This window comes from Puntigrus tetrazona, chromosome 5, assembly GCF_018831695.1.
Source record: "Puntigrus tetrazona isolate hp1 chromosome 5, ASM1883169v1, whole genome shotgun sequence".
Classification (NCBI taxonomy): Eukaryota; Metazoa; Chordata; class Actinopteri; order Cypriniformes; family Cyprinidae; genus Puntigrus; species Puntigrus tetrazona.
The window spans coordinates 8114818-8131293 of NC_056703.1; the positions used below are offsets into that span (position 1 = coordinate 8114818).

Consider the following 16476-nt stretch of genomic DNA (forward strand, 5'->3'; position numbering starts at 1 on the left):
GCAGTTGATCAAGTTAAGGCTGGTTAAACCACTGAACTCATATAATCTCAGTAACAACAAATTATTTAACATCTACTTAAAATTAAAACAAAAACATATTTGTTTGTTTTTTAAGTCAGCATGAAATCCAAACTGAATATACTTATTAAATTACATTGCTATTTTTGTGGTGAACAATTCATCTGTGCAAGTCAGTCCACTAAAAAAAAACTGTTTGCCTTTGTAATCTTTAAAGCATATTTGAAAATGCTCCTCCCCTCTGAAATAACAGGCCTTTTATGATGACATCAGTTTGACGGCTTGGGCATGAGCGTGACATCCTTAGCCACACCCCTCTAATAGTCAGTGTTATTTTCTGAATAAAACACCTACTTTACTACATCCAATTAATTTGCAATAGAAAAAACAAGCCACACCCTCTATGTTTCTCATTCAATATTCTGTATCTAAACAGTAAAACAGATTGCAAACTTCCAGTTCACATGGATTTTGTTTCACATTTAGTTTTACATACTTTTCAAATTAATTTTAACTGATTTTTTTTTTAATGAGACAGCATTTTAATTTTTTTTCCAACTGCAAAACACACACAAGCACACTTTCTGTTATGTTATTTTAATAATTAGCCTGTTTCCGTATTTTCTTTTAAATCAAAAGCTGAACAAGACACAAGGTGGAGTTGAGGGTGATGGTGGATATTCTAAAAATAACTCTGCACAAGAAATTTGATTAACAAAATAAATGCCTGTAGAAAATTTGACTTTTCCGTATAGGGGAGGTTGTACCAGTTAGTTTAAAAACAAACTAAATGTGTAGATTATATCAAAGTTTAAGATAAAATTGCAATTCATTAAATTATGAAAAAATATTTAAGAGTAAAAATAACAGTGTGCTGCAACACGCACATATTCACAATGAGCTACAGATGTTAAAGCAAAAAATGTTACAACCATTTCTGTTCTGGCAGTGAAAACCAACTACAATTTCAAATAGCTTTGATTGTCTACCACAGAAAAAAAAAGTGCAAAAATGAAGCACATTTTTAAATTTACAGCATCAACTTTAACTGAAACACCAGCTGATGTGTCTTCCAGCAATGCCAGACCCCATTTTCCTAAGAAAAGGCGTTTATTCCTGTTGCTCAAAGACGCTGGAAATAAGTGTTTGTTTTAGATTAGCCTCTCTCATCTCTCTAGAGCATACATCCTCTCTACGGCACAGTCCACAAAGCTCCAGGAATCTCTGTTGCAAAACAGGAAGTGGAAGTGAGTTTGCAGTGGCTCACATTCAGTGTGGTGAAAAGCTAATTAGAGCATTTCTACAGGGACTGCAAATGCATTCCCATATTCCTCTCCAAATCCAAGTCGTTCCTTTGAATTGACCAATGCTGATTGTTTTTTTGTTTTTTTTTAACAAACATTATTTTACACTAACTTCCATTATGTTTTGTTTTAATTATATAAATTGTACATAATTGGATAATATCCAAAACCGAGTACTCAAGTGGACATTTAATGCATGCCCATCTTAAACTAATACTCAGGATTACTCTTACTTAAGATGGTTGTCAGCTTGTAAGTTTCAACAGAGAGAGTAAAAATGTTGGCAGGAATGCACCCAGACCTGATAAGTGAGATAACAGCAAATCAAGAGAGGCCTGCAAAGGTGAAAGTTTCCACTGTTGGAGAGAATATCCAGACTTCAGCAGGACATGTGACCTGACAGTGCAGGAGAGTCTGCAGCCAATCTAATGACGTGTCTGACACTGGATCATCTGTGTCAGTGGTCATAAGTCATAGTTCTAAAGGTGCTTACCTCAAAATACCTGATTGACTGATATATGGATCTTTATGAATATTTGCAGTCTTAAAATAAAACTAGAAGCAATAGTTATGATAGGTCACTTCAGGAATAGGCTATCCCTGCTTTTCCATGCAGCGTTTGAAATCTTTTTAAAGGTTACAATCGCATTGGTTAAAAATACTTATAATAAAACCCTGAAAGGCTGTTAACATCAAATTATTTTTCCTATAATATGTCTCACAAAATAGCCAACAAAAACGATACGAAACGATATATAGTGTGGGCAACGTACACTGTACTGCATGTGTTTATGATCTGGTCTTTCTTGATCACTTCTAACAGAAACTGCCTGTCATTCCACGATGACACATTTGTAAAGAAACGTGTAGACGTGAGTGTATTGCGATAATAGAGTGACTGACAATTTATCTTTTGCCTCTCATTTGTTGAGAAAGAGCTGCGTACTCAGACTGTATTTCACCAACCTTTTGCACATCAGCATAGTGATAAGAATTTTACCTCAAGCAAAAAGAAGAAAAGCAATATTTCGGCTTCAGACACCATTTCAGTTATCGTGCGCTAATATACAATCACTTACCCAGACATTCCTTCAGAGTCAAGCAAAGGCAAATTTATCACTGAACTCACATAAGGCCAAATTTCTATCGCTTTTAACGCACAGAATACACTATTGAAGCTCTCTGCATGCTTTCCTTTGAGTTCTGGTCTTCCATTGTGCTTTTTGGGAATTTCGTTCTGCACAGCCTGTTTAATTTTATTTGGCAATACGCCAGGTGAGCAGCCAAACACATACACACACACAGAGACACACATACAGTTCTCTCTGCCTTTCAGCCAAGACTCACAAAGGTGACCATTGTTCGTAGGAAGCACTTGTAAATACCTTGTTTCCACGCACTGCGTGCACTGACCAATCAGATGGACAGAGGCAACCCCTTGGTTTTTACAATAACAACACGCACCTATGAACACTCACTCTGCAGACTTACTCTGTCACCCTCCAACGAGCACACACCCCTTAATCAGGTAGTTTAATGAAACTTGTCCTTTGACCCTTAATATACACAAGGAAACACAAAACCTCTGGCAGGCTTAGTCAAGTATGCAGCTCCTTCAATAGGAAAAAGCTCCCTTGTGAACCAACGTGAACTCGGCCGGGTCAGCATGAGGGTGTGGAGAACAATAAAGGTTGTGTTAAAGGAACTGATTTCTTTTGTACGGTTTACAACATTTCCTCTCTAAGAACTATGAAGACCATGAGAACAATATGAGGGCCGACAGTCCATGAATAGGCCTGTTCCTTCATTTTAAAATCATTATGTCACACTGCAGCTGGTGAAAACGGCAAAAAACAATGTCGGATGCGCAATTAGAGGCCTAAACTAGCAGGCTAGGTTTTTGAGTTAATGAGTAATCACAGCCTATACCTTGCACTGTAACTTCTGGAATCTGTTCAAGTCTGGGAAAAGGGGAAGAGAAACTAGCTTATCGGAGAGCAGACCATATAAGGAGAGAGGTGAAACTATTTATGAAGTGATGCAAGATTTGTGCCTGGGTCAGAGCTGATGGCAGGACCTTGTGTAACCAATCAAAATGTAATAGGTGTTGGTTTCTTTCAGTGTGGTGTCATCCATCTGAGCTCTGGCTAGACCAACAGATAAAGGAAACAATACACAAAAATATGTCAATAATTAAAAGGAAATCAGCAACATATAAATGTAATTTCCTTTTAACCACAAGTTTGATTTCTCTCACCCAAAACACTTCCAGGAAAAAGAGTCAGAAAACGTTTCGCTGTTACTTTGGAATAAGCTAATAAGCTGCTGATTGCATAACATCAGCACTGCAGGTGAGTCTGCAGGTGGTGATAGAAAGTCACATGGTGAAAAGTTCATTCATGCCCTGCCCCCAACAGATTCACAGGATACTTAGCAGCAAAATAGGTGAAACTTACTTTTAATGCATACAGCACTTGAGACCAAGGTGTAAATCATTATGGGGTGTTGGGTGGGGGTCTACCATCTTCAGTCAAACTCTCCTAAAAGGAAAACAAAGACAATTTTCTAGGTATTCAATTTTATAGGTTTAAAAACTTAAAATGCCTAAAATGGGTCATAATTTGAAGTTTAAAGGGATAGCATGCCAAAAATAGTAATACAAAAGAAATTGTTTTGAAAAATGTCAACATGAAATATATAATGAAGGTCAAAGGTCATCAACATTCTTCAAAGTCTGTCAGGGTCGGAGTCAATGATAACAGAAGTTTCATTTTCGGGTGAACTATACCTTTTAGCCAAGCTAGTATTATTAAAAACCCTGTACATGATTTATTTATTGTAATTTTTATAATATTATACTCTTTGTAACATTTTTTTTTGCAGTTTCTGTTTCAAGTGCCACACATCATTCGAAAGCAGTGTGTGACTCAAGCCCAAATCATGTATTTGATTGTTTTCAAAAACTGCTGATTAATTTTAATTGCAGTAAGTTGCATAACTTTTAATATTATATCTTCATATTTAATTTCCTGGAACACTTTGTATTGCTTCTGGGAATTAAGAGTGCCTATATTGTTAGTGACAATTTACAATGCAAATAAATCAAGTAGTATGTCAAGACAGTGCAAAAGCAATAACAGTGTGCAAATATCTGTAGTACAAACTATTCTGAAAACAAAAAAAATACTAGAAAAACTAGAAAAAAACTAAATACTGTTCATACTTTTTTTTCTGCCGCACCCATCGAAAAACAAACTGATGACGTATTTTCAAGTGTGCAGCACCCAATCCAGTTCAACTGGCCGTAGTTCATACATTCAGATCCACTCACCTCACACACTAACTGTTACTACTGTTTGTTTAGTGCGGTGAGCAGAGTACCACATGCTCTTGTATTGTAAAAAAGGCAGTTTCAATGCAATAAATTTTACAATGAGAATTTTACATCATATTATATATACCAAATAGGTGTGCTACAGAAGGAAATGTCTAAAAAGTTCAATAATTTAAAAAGAAGCTAAATTGTAATATTAAATCTAAAAAATATATCATATACCAAAGGATTTAGTATTTAACTAAGCTCAGCTGCAGTAAGCATTGAACCCAATAATATTTAAAGAATAAAAGCAAGCATGAAAAAACAAGCTTCGTAAAATATCAAAGCCAAACAAGAAAGTCCAATTATTAACCAACTGTGGTTTTAAGGTAACTGATGCAAATGTCCTTCAGCTAATAGATAAGCAATTTGTGTGTGTGAAACTTGTGAGCTTTTCATGTTAAGTTTTATACTGGATGGCCCTGCTTTGTACTACAATTCATTCATTCTCAACTGTACCTTTTTTCGTAAGTGTCTTTCACTCCACCCCTGGCCCTTCCCTCACCCTCTCTCTCTCTCTCTCTCTCTCTCTCTCTCTTTCTCTTAAGACTCCTGGCTCAACCTGTTTATCTGAGCTGGGTAGTGCTCTAATCTCTCTCTCTCTCTCTCTCTCTCTCTCTCTCTCTCTCTCTCTGTCTGTCTCCCTCCCTTCCTCTCACTCGCCAACACACTCCCTCAGTACAAAGGGGAGGGCTTTGCTTCCTTTAATTAATAACCTGTGGAATTCAGAAACCCAAAGCTGTCTGTAGTAAAACACCAGCCAGGCAACGTTTGGCTCCTTTTTCTCTACTGGAAACATTTCAGACACTCTTTTTTTAAATAAGGTGAGAAAATATGGCTGAGCAAATGTCTTCAGACTACTTCAGCTGCCCTCTATGTACGGAGCTCCTGAGGGACCCCGTGGCGATCCCGTGCGGCCACAGCTTTTGCATGGACTGTATCAGTGGCTACTGGAACGAGGCTGATTACACTGGCATCTACATCTGTCCCCAGTGTCGGATCACGTTTACCCAGAGACCTGTGCTGAGGCCGAATGCCACTCTCACCAAAGTTGCGGAGAAGATCAAGAAGACCGGCTTGAACTTAACGCCTCCAACGAATGGAAGCTATGCTGGCCCTAGCGATGTTCCATGTGATTTCTGCACTGGAAAGAAGCTCAAGGCTGTCAAGTCCTGCCTCAACTGCCTTGCCTCTTACTGCGAAAAGCACCTGAAGCCCCACTATGAGTCTGCAACCTTCAAGAGGCACAAGCTGGTGGATGAGCTGGGGAACCTGGACCGTAAGATCTGCCCTCAGCACCAGAAGAGTCTGGAGTTGTTCTGTCGTACGGACCAGATGTGTATTTGCGCACTCTGTACTGTCAGCGAGCACAAGGGGCACGACATAGTCTCAGCCGAAGCAGAAAGGGGTGAAAAACAGGTAAGAAAAAAGAACTGCTTGTGTAAACCTTACTAGGAGAGGCTAAGGGGTAGAGCGGATACAAGTTGAATTAGTTTAGGTATATGATTATATTGTTCAATAAGAAATGTTCTTGAAATTGTATAAGAAAGATTTTCTTTAAAATAAGCTGCCAAGAAGCCATGAAGATACATAGTATAACCGGTTTTGCTATATCTCAAACACGCTGGTCCAGATCCTTACATAAAAACCAGTGAGAAAATATGGAAAAGAAAGGGAGGAGATGATGACTAAACAGATAGAAAGGTAGTGAGGTTAGTGAAACGTTTATCCCGATATAGTTTTCCAGTACAACTCCTGAACTGTAGGAGTCACAAAAAGGGTGTGTTCCCTTACAATGGACAACTCAGAGGTTACTTGATTTAATCACTGGTCTAAACTGGCTACCTTTCTGAGAAGGTTTGTTTTTGTGAGAGAAAAAAAATAACTGTTATGAGCAACAGGAGATGAGAAACAGGGTTGGTCTGGATTCTGGTGTGGGGAGAGGCAAGGAATGTGAACTCTAGAAAATCAGGCGGGAGCTTACGGACCATCCTCAACTTCCCCCCGCGCTGCGAGTGAGAAAAATAGCACACTGCTTTTTGTACCTTGACCCAAAGTCATCATAAACCTCAGTGGATGAGTAAAGCTGAAAGAAATGTTGACAACCGCCTCTTCAAACCAGCGTTTCACAAGAAAAACAGCTTGAGTCATTATATGAAATAACTATTAGGACAGTAATAACAAACATCTCAGCAAAACTATTTATAGATGCTGGCCAGATGTTTACGGTTCCATCAATACTCTTGAGCTCTGAATGGAAGGAAGACTTTCAAAGGTTTAGGATTTCAAAGCTTTTCCTTCAATTCATCAGCACTGAGCAAGCTTAATAACAGGGAGCAGTTGCTGTGTTTTTGTACCGTTTTGACTGAACCGTCACGGGTGCTGTTTAGATACAGTAATTATATCTGTCATCTAATACTTATCGCAGGCACTAATTGCCAAGGGTTTGTTTGTTCGGTTAAATGTAGGGAATCCCAGATTTGATTCCTCATGTCCCATGGCACACACTACACACACACACACTTTTATTCACCCCCTCCTCAGATTCTTCACATTCCTTCAAGCTTATCTTGAAGAATGGTTCGGTGAGCTTGGCAAGGGGTTGCTCTGAAGCCCCCCTTCTCTTACCCTAAAGAATCAAGCGTGTGCACCTTGAAATGTCTCTCAGGCGAGCAGACCCAGCTAGTTTTACATTCCTGGCGTGATTAACATTCCCCTCTCTTTTCGAAGATAAAGGCATCCATGTGAAGCAGGTTCTTCAAATTCTAGGAAAAAGCATAACATAGTATTAACATACGTGAAAGATCTGTGATGTAGGAGGAAATGTATGGATAGCTGTACGTCCATTGAATTGTTCTAAAGATGGCAATCAGAAAAGTGTTTGTATTTTAATTTAATCTGTATAAGGTAAAGACTAAGGTGTGTGTTTTTCTTATTTCATGGACAGAAACTTCTTGGAGTCTCCCAGTCAGAGATCAAACAAAAATGCCAGCAGAGGACCAAAGAACTGGAAGAACTGAAGACAGCGGTGGATTCTCTCAAAGTATGTTTTAGATTCAATTGTAATGTGTAACAGCTCATTTTTATCATCACTGCTCAATATCAAAGTCACAACAACCGAAAATACACGGCTTTATCTGGGCAAAGGTGAAATGCCACAAGACCTTTTATCTGTTAACTCAGTGTGTGACTGTTTCAATCTGGGAAAGCAAACAGTCCTTGAAAGTGGCCATAACTGTTCCTTTGTTCTTTATGAGATAAACTAATGCTAGTCTTCTAGATACATGCTGATACATGGTTTTTGTTGACTGCAGCAGCAGTTTGAGTAATTTTACTGAGTTGTAAAGCTTATCCAGAAGTAATTCTTGCAAAACCAAAGCACTAAAATGAAGATACACAAACAGTATCCTACTGAATGTATGGAAAATGAACTGACGCTCTTAAACTTGACTCGTGTTTACCACAGAGCTCTGCACAAAGGGCAATGGCTGAAAGTAAGAAGATGTTTGATGAGATGATCACCTCCATTGAAAGGATGAGGTCAGAGGTCACTAAACTGATCAACATCAATGAGAGGGCTGCATTCAGTCAGGCGGAGGGGCTGATGGAGCGACTGGAGCAGGAGATAGACGAACTGAAGAAGAAAGAGACTGGACTAAAACAGCTTTACAGCACTGAGGATCACATCCACTTCTTACAGGTACTTTAAAGTTAGAGTTAAAACAAACTATAAAAAGAGTGATGTCCAGGTGGACAAAGAGGGTTTTAAGGTCTCTGTAAAAAAACTTTTAAAAAATGTAATTAAATATTATTTTACATTTTTTTTTATTTGTTCACAATATCTATACAAAATCCACATATTTAAGTTTACACAATATCACATTTTTCCTCTTATGCAGTAAACTATTTTTTGTAAACTATACATAACTGCCTTTATGTGTTTGAAACACAAGGCAAAATAAAGGTTTTTCAAACTTTTTGGCATCAAGATTCTCCTTATTAAATAAAAGTTGGAAAGACATTTAGATCAACAGAGTTACTCTTTAATAATCAAAAATTGTGAATACTTTCTCTCTTTTATAAACAGAATTTCAATTATCTCTGCACTCCGACTGATGACGGATTCATACCCAGAGTGTCTCTGAACCCAGACTTCTCCTTCAGTGCAGCCAGGAAAGCTGTGGCTGAGATCAAAGAGAGGCTAGAGGAGCTGGGCAGAGACGAACTGCGAAAGATCTCAAAATCAGGTCAGAGCACACAATGCACTATACTCCAGATACAGGCGTAGTTGTCGAGTGAATTTGCCCTTGCTTGCTGTTCTGAACACACCGCCCTCTATTTTATATGAACTTGGACAGTGAAGTGTACAGCTGAACTTAGTTTCTCTCACTTTTGTTGCAGTTTATCAAAATGTATCATGTCTCGGCCAGCTGTAAAATAATTTGAAGTCCTAAAGGAATAACCAACAATTAAACAGATCAGTCTTTAGCTTTTTTTAGCCTTTTAGTACCGTGTGCACTTTAAAGCACATTCTCAAGTCAGCAAGGAAGTCATGTGATAGCACAGAGTGTAAACAGGGCTTAAGAGTTTCTCCACTTCATTTCCAATTCACTGAGCAAAGTTCAAATGATAAACAAAAGAGCTATTCTGATTGGATGATGAAGTTAGCAAAAATGTTATTAATAGAATAGAACAGGATTTAGTGCCTTACTTAGATCTGCTGGCAGAAATCTAGCATTTCTTGTTTAAAAAAAAATGTACTGTAAATAAAGTTTTCCTGATGTGTATTTTTTATAACAGTGAATGAAGTGCCAGTGTACACTGTGGAGAATCGCAACAAAGAGAAAAGTATCAGAGGTAACACAAATTTACATTCACTGTATACTGATTTACACTGATCATATATGGGTGGTGCAAATATAAGCTATAAACATAATTGAAAAATGTCAATATGTAAAACAGGCATAACAAAACAGCTGTCTATAAGTTTGGGTTCTGTATAAGATCTCTCTTATACTCAACAAAGCTGCATACTGTTTTATGAAAAACAGTAATATTGTAAATGAACGTATTACAAAATAAATATTTTTTTCCATTTTAATATGTTTTAAATGTTACATTTAATTGCTTCCTGTGTTTAGTTAAAGAAGTTCATACGGTGGACAGTGCACCACCTGCAGAACCCAGGAGCAGATCTGAATTTCTCAAATGTAAGTATCATCAGAAAGAAATCACAATATTTACATTCTCAAATATTGGTCATCAGCAGATGTTAAAAATACACTGGGCATTTAATGCTCATGCTCATTTTTTCTGTTTTCACATGTAGATAATTTAACATTTGAAGTTAATCTTTAAAAACAAGAATAATTTAAATATATATGTTATCTTAAGTTAATCCTAAAATAATTGTCTATTTCTCAAAATGCACATTTTCATGCCTTGTGGTGCCTAAAGTGACTGCCATTTAATGTGTATATTACCAAATTGATTTCATTTGTTAGTTGTCAGCTACAGCATGAAATTATTCATCAGCTTATTTGTATTACACAAAATTGTAATATTGTTCCTAGTCAAAATATTTTTCATTTTATTTGTCATCATTGGAAAACACTCAGTTACAGGTTTACAAAGATTCGTTAAAAGCAACTTTTTATCTTTGTGCCCATCTCCAGACTACTGTCAGCTGAGACTAGACCCACACACGGCACATAAGGAGCTGTACTTATCTGAAGGAAACAGAAAGGTGATTAGAACCAGAGACCCACAGCCATACTCAGAAAACCAAGATCGCTTCGATAGCTTTGCCCAGGTGCTGTGTCGTGAAGCTCTGTCAGGTGGCCGCTACTACTGGGAAATTGAGTGGAGTGGGGAATTTTCGATCGGAGCGGCCTATCGGGGCATTAGCCGTAAAGGTAAAGGCTCCCTGTGCTTGCTAGGCTACAACGATAAATCCTGGAGCCTCCTCTGCTCTGACACAGGGTACTCTGCGTGGCATAACAGGGTAGACAAGGCTGTTAGCGGCCCTCACTCTTCAAGAATAGGGGTCTTTCTGGATCACTCTGCGGGGGTGTTGGCCTTCTATAGTATTGGCGAGACCATGACACGTCTGTATCGTTTCGAGACCACATTTACTGAGCCCCTCTATCCTGGGTTTGGAGTTGGAACATCAGTCAAGATCTGCCAATTGAAATGAACACTACATGAGAATCTGAAGTGAAGGACACACGTTTTTGCTCTTTTTTTTCTATGATTTTATATTTTTTATCTTTTACGTCTTTTATGCTGAATGCCATTTGTCAGCTGTCGTCTTTTTACAGGCTCTGGAAGAAGTAAATAACTTTTTTTTAGCAATGATCCTATGTGCAAACAATATAATGTTTTCTTGAATAAAGGATTAAATGAAGATAAATGTTTTTCAGTTAATATTATATGGATTTCTCAACATGTGTGTACCCAAAAAAAACATTGTAAAGCAACATTATTCATCAACGCCTTCTTCATATTTCAATAAAGTTTAAGTGTTGTTATACATACTGGTCTTAAATGTGGTCATATATCTGTTTTTGTTGTTATGTTGGTCATAGTGGGTGTTTCTATTACTAGATGCTCAAATGTTTACGGAAAAAAAATGGTGAATGGAACGAAAATCTATTTATGACATGTATTGGCAGTAAAAAAATTTTTTATGTTGCTTAAACATTCTGGGGGTGAAAGTGTTTGTATATAAACTGCTGGAGTTAAGCAATGCATCATACCATGAACAAATATGAATGACTCAAACACATGAAAGTTTCTGAATGAGAAAAGAAGAACTCGGGCAGATTTCTAAAAACAGATTTTCTAAAGCTGCTGAAGAAAACCTACAGGCACCATCACAAAAGTTGGTTTACTGGTTATAATGGGACTTGTATAGGCTTTAATGGAAACTGTTTACTTCCAGGTATTTACATCTGGATCTGACAAACAACCTAGAACAATATTTCCAAGCCATAAATTTAGTCTTGACCAAAATTGTCTACACCTAAACCTAACCTTACCCATAAATACAGAGTAAAAAGCCTGCACCAGAAGATGCAAACCACTCATTAACAAGAACAGAAAAGCCAGATTGAAATTTGCCAAAAAGTACAGAGATGAGCATCAAAAATTCTGGGACAAAGATTTAAAGACTGATGAGACAAAGATGAACCAAAATGACGGAAATGCTAAAGTTTGGAGAAACAAAGGATCTGCTCATGATCCCAAACGTTCAAACTCCTCTGTGAAACACAGTGGAGGTAATGTCATGGCTTGGCTTGCATGGCTTCTTTTGGGACGGGCTCATTAATCTTTATTGATAATAAACACATGATGAACAGAAACATTTTGTCTGCCAATTTAAAGAAAGATGTAACCAAACTTACTGGGAGATCCTTCATCATGCAGCAAGATAATGACCCAACACACTGCCAAACAATAAAGGAGTTCAAGGAGGGCAAGAAGTGGAAGGTTTTAGACTGGCTAACCAGAGTTGGAAAGTTAACAGTTTAGTTTGTGTCAGCTTACCTGTTTAGTTAGTAAACCAGCTTTTAATGTTTTTGTACACACATATTTAAAAGACAACCTGATGTGGACGGTTTACTTCTTTCATTGCGGATATTACCAGATGAATGGCGTCCTCGTCTGGCTATAAGAGGAAATACAACTTTTTAGAAATCACTTTTTATAATCGTATTTAGGAGGATATGCTGGTTTTATAAACCAAAATGGCTTAAATTAGATTCTGTGAATTTCGTTCGATATTTACATTTGTGGCCTTTATATTTTTTTACATTTCATTAATTACATTAATGCTCATAAATTAAAACGTTTATAATAGGCGGTTTTAATGGCAGTTTCCCCCATAAGAGATTGTGACAGGTTACATATCTTGTGACAAATATTGCTCATTTGTGTGAACGAGTGTGTCCAAAGGCCTTACATTATTTATCTTGCAAAGTTTTGGTCTTGCCGTTTTTTATTTATTTATATAACCTAAAAATTAAACGATTGTAATAATTAATGATTAATTCAATACATTTTCTGCCACTTATTATTAAAAATTAATTTTCAACGCGCGCAAGATAAATTAGCGAATCTGCTACCCGTGTTTTAGCTGCTACATAATCGCCTTGGAAACGAGTTGTTTATTATGTTAGCCGTGAGCTAATACCCGCGCGCTTCATCTAGCTGTCTTTCGATGTGTATCGGTAGATCGTGCTGATTTGACACTTTAAGCAAATGTTTTAAACCTCAATTTATTCTTTTTATTATACACAATATAAATGCCAAACTGTTGTTTTAGTAGCTAGCTTGCTAGCTAGCTTAGGAAAAATAAGCCTCTAGTCAAAATTTTCTATACTTAAATGCGTTCAAGATGAAAATATTATTAATTGGACCAAGCGAGGTAAATAGTTTGATAGTATGGATGCGTGTATTTATTTGTTTGCGTAGATCACTGATTTTAACATTACATATTGACAGTGTGGGAAAACAGCATTGGCCAATTTTCTGTCTGACACCACAGAAACTATCGGAGCGGACTACAGCCCTACACAAGGAGTAAGGTGAGTTGATTTTAAAGATAGTCTTGAAGTATAAATGTTGTTTTCGATCTATTCAAATATGACACTTTACCGTCTTTAGGATACTTGAGTTTGAATCACACAATTTATCTAATGGCAACAAAAATTCTTCATGTGAAGTGGAACTATGGGATTGTGCGGGCGATTTCAAGTAAGTTAACCAAACGTAGACCCTTTTTCCAAGCTAGATTTAAGTTGTCAAAACAATTCCTATTTCTATTTGTATGTGCATAGGTTTGAATCGTGCTGGCCAGCTCTGATGAAAGACTCCAATGGAGTAGTTATTGTGTTTAACCCAGATGTGCCCAGTCATCTCAAGGAAGTAGAGACCTGGTACTCTACATTTATCTCCTCACAGGGTCTACAGGAGGCCCAGTGTCTGCTCATAGCACATCACAAACCAGGGAGCGGGGCTGACACTACCCGTCCATCGTTAGGTAACTTACCCTCTCACTACAGCATTAGCTGTGTCACATCATTGTAAGGTGCTGTTTGGTTTAAAACTGAAAATGTATTTTCTGAATAACCTCTTTAAAAAAAAAATTCTTAAAGTTACATATGACTAGTAATTTTTTACACCTAATTAACTCTGTGTAGCCCCACAGTTAAACAAGTTGCCGCTCATTCACTCAAACCTCGAGGAAGAACCTGAAGATGTCCGACAGGAGTTTCACAAATACTTGGGAAATGTTATGAGGATGCTATCAGAAAATCAGGAGCGAGAAGAAATGTCAATTATTACCTAATTTTGTATATAAATTTTTCGTTCCACTTTTGTACCCCCCTCCCCTCCACAATTGCATTAAAAATCACTTTGACCTGGTAAAACTATTTATTTTTTCACATGCTTTGTCATTAACACAAAAAGGAAAGACTTTAAAGGACATTGGTTATTTTGTGTAGATCCATGAATCTATCAGACTAATATTTAACAATATTGTAACATTCTCCTCGTGTCATTAAAACCCACTGGAATCAAATAAGTACAAAAGCGGTTTCTTTATTATTATTCTTCATTTATTTAGTTCCTGGATTCCAAGAATCTGATAAAGAAAACAGACAAAACTCAGCAAAGAGAATAAGCAAAAAGGACAATCCACATTTATACATCATAGCCAATAAGGCCTCTCTTCCCAATGATCTCGCCGATGTAGAACCACATCAGAACCTCTGTGGCAACAAGTCCGTTCCTCAGAGCATCCTGGGGCAAATAAATAAAAGTGATGAGAAACAAACATTCGTGGAACTACTAAATCAGCTTTGGTAAACAAAAATTACATGTAAATGATTGACAGTGAAGTGCATCTTCAGTTGAATGAATGAACGGACACAGGCTGATAAGAGCTTAATCAAGCTTGTGTTTATTAAAAGATATTATAAATATAATTAGTAAGTGCTACGCTTGAACTGCAGTGAGTGTATTGGCTACCATGTTTTATTTAAAACGATTAAAAGAAAATATTTGGATGTTGCATATGTAAAAGGGACAGTCAACCCCCCCAAAAAATACTCTTACTCACCCTTCACTTGTTTCAAACCTATACAAGTTTCTTTTTTGTGCTGAACAAGATTACATTGTTAAGAATGTTGTTAACCAAACAACTGAGGGTAGCTACTCACTTCCATAGTATTTTTCCATGCTATTGAAGTCTATGGCTATTGTCAGTTGTTTAGATAGATTTTGTTCAATGGCTACAACTAATTTATGCAAGTTTGGAACAGCTTGAAGAGATGTAATTGAGTTTTTTTTCCTAACACTAGCATATGCATCGTGCACAGTTCAATCTCCAACTCTTTCAGAGTTAAGTTTAAAAATTTTACCATAATTGAATCCATTCAGCTGATAGCACTTGTACCACAGCTTAGCATAGATCACTGAATCAAATTAGTTCAGAAGCATCTCGTTTAAAAATGACCAAAGAGTTTCAATATTTCCCTCCCCCCATTTAAAACTTGACTCTTCTGTAGCTACATCATGTACTAAGCCAGATGTATAAAATCAAACGTTTAAATTTTCTAGGCTGATATGATTAGGAACTATACTCTTTATTTTATGTCTGGCTTAGTTCACAAACTACAAAACAGTCAAGTTTTTAAATCAAGGATTCAAAAACGGTAACATTCAACTTTGACGTTTTTGGAGAATGAGCCTATTTTCCAAAAAACGGTAGTGTTCCTTTAAGACAAATATTTATTTGAAATAGGTCATGAAAGATGTCTACTTCTGTCAAAACAATACTTTTTTCCAATGTAATGCATTTAGGTAATTATTTTGTGTCAGAATGGTCAGATCTCAAAGTTCAATTTGAAATGGCAAAAGAGGAAATAAAAGGATCCATACTAACCCTCACTGTTGTCTGACCAAGCCGTCCAGACTGGAAGGCCTTGAGGAGATCCTGGACGCCGCTGATGGCCTTTGGGATCTCGGCAGGGGTGGGAGGCACCAGCTCCACACGGGCGTAATACCAGAATGTGGCTAACCGGGGCTTAGAGTAGGTCACAGCGGCTAAAAGACATTGTTGCGAACATTAGTCATTACCATTTCTAAAAGAAACTTCATAACGCCGAGACCATAGGTACAACGTAAATGTTTGAGCTGAATATATTTTCACATGCTGACATTGGCGACTGTGACAGCTATAAACAAAATCAAGCATCAGAACATTAGCCAACACAATGTTTGGTCATTTAGTTGCACGACAAGTTAGCGTATTAGCAGACCTGCTTACTGTCTGTATAGTAACGTTAACTCTTCAATTTATTAAATGCATGGTTTGCTCATTTACGCGGCCTGTTCTAACAGCTGCGGAAACCAGAAGCACGTAACTCAGAATAAACCTTTCGAAGGAATAAACCTTCTATAGCTTGAGTAAAAGGAGATTATTCTTACCGCCGACCAAGGTTGGCACTTTAGCCACAAGTTTCTGTACCGCCTGGGCCATAGTTTCTGTGACTGTGAAGGTTTATTCGCCGCTTCTCTCCACAAACCGGGGCCCTTCAATGAATGTCACCTCCAGCGAAGGACCCTTCGATTGAGGAGGCGGAATATACGCCTGACGGAAAATTCGAGGATAGCATGTATATTGCCACCATATTAAAACGGTAGAAAAAAATAAATTTTCTTTCTAAAAAAAAAAAAAAACAATTAAATGAAATTAAATGAATTTGTGAC

General features: G+C 37.3%; 3 protein-coding genes across 3 annotated transcripts; 2 read left to right on the plus strand and 1 right to left on the minus strand.

The window, feature by feature from the left end:
• The first annotated feature begins 5371 nt into the window (after positions 1-5371).
• On the plus strand, positions 5372-11230 carry ftr82 (finTRIM family, member 82). Its single transcript, XM_043240390.1, has 7 exons — positions 5372-6117; positions 7646-7741; positions 8165-8398; positions 8786-8945; positions 9499-9555; positions 9840-9908; positions 10374-11230. Exons 1-7 carry the CDS (start codon positions 5533-5535, stop codon positions 10892-10894), a joined length of 1722 nt encoding a protein of 573 aa, XP_043096325.1. The 5' UTR covers positions 5372-5532; the 3' UTR covers positions 10895-11230.
• Positions 11231-12845: 1615 nt separating this feature from the next.
• ift22 (intraflagellar transport 22 homolog (Chlamydomonas)) lies at positions 12846-14135 on the plus strand. Its single transcript, XM_043240862.1, has 5 exons — positions 12846-13126; positions 13204-13286; positions 13366-13455; positions 13539-13741; positions 13902-14135. The coding sequence occupies exons 1-5, from the start codon at positions 13097-13099 to the stop codon at positions 14048-14050; spliced, it is 555 nt and encodes a 184-aa protein (XP_043096797.1). The 5' UTR covers positions 12846-13096; the 3' UTR covers positions 14051-14135.
• A 168-nt stretch (positions 14136-14303) lies between these two features.
• Positions 14304-16355, minus strand: atp5l (ATP synthase, H+ transporting, mitochondrial F0 complex, subunit g). Its single transcript, XM_043240863.1, has 3 exons — positions 16195-16355; positions 15650-15810; positions 14304-14505 (listed from the first exon to the last, which is right to left on the minus strand). The coding sequence occupies exons 1-3, from the start codon at positions 16244-16246 to the stop codon at positions 14407-14409; spliced, it is 312 nt and encodes a 103-aa protein (XP_043096798.1). The 5' UTR covers positions 16247-16355; the 3' UTR covers positions 14304-14406.
• Between the last annotated feature and the right edge of the window lie 121 nt (positions 16356-16476).

Bases quoted from the DNA above. Each gene is read 5' to 3' on its own strand.
- ftr82 (XM_043240390.1), top strand. From the start codon at position 5,533: ATGGCTGAGCAAATGTCTTCAGACTACTTCAGCTGCCCTCTATGTACG. The intron at 6,118-7,645 runs GTAAGAAAAAAG...TTTCATGGACAG, and splicing joins CAGAAAGGGGTGAAAAACAG to AAACTTCTTGGAGTCTCCCA. The intron at 8,399-8,785 runs GTACTTTAAAGT...TTTTATAAACAG, and splicing joins ATCACATCCACTTCTTACAG to AATTTCAATTATCTCTGCAC.
- ift22 (XM_043240862.1), top strand. From the start codon at position 13,097: ATGAAAATATTATTAATTGGACCAAGCGAG. The intron at 13,127-13,203 runs GTAAATAGTTTG...ACATATTGACAG, and splicing joins TATTAATTGGACCAAGCGAG to TGTGGGAAAACAGCATTGGC. The intron at 13,287-13,365 runs GTGAGTTGATTT...TACCGTCTTTAG, and splicing joins AGCCCTACACAAGGAGTAAG to GATACTTGAGTTTGAATCAC.
- atp5l (XM_043240863.1), bottom strand. From the start codon at position 16,246: ATGGCCCAGGCGGTACAGAAACTTGTGGCTAAAGTGCCAACCTTGGTC. The intron at 15,811-16,194 runs GTAAGAATAATC...AATGTCTTTTAG, and splicing joins AGTGCCAACCTTGGTCGGCG to CCGCTGTGACCTACTCTAAG. The intron at 14,506-15,649 runs GTTAGTATGGAT...TATTTGCCCCAG, and splicing joins TTGGTCAGACAACAGTGAGG to GATGCTCTGAGGAACGGACT.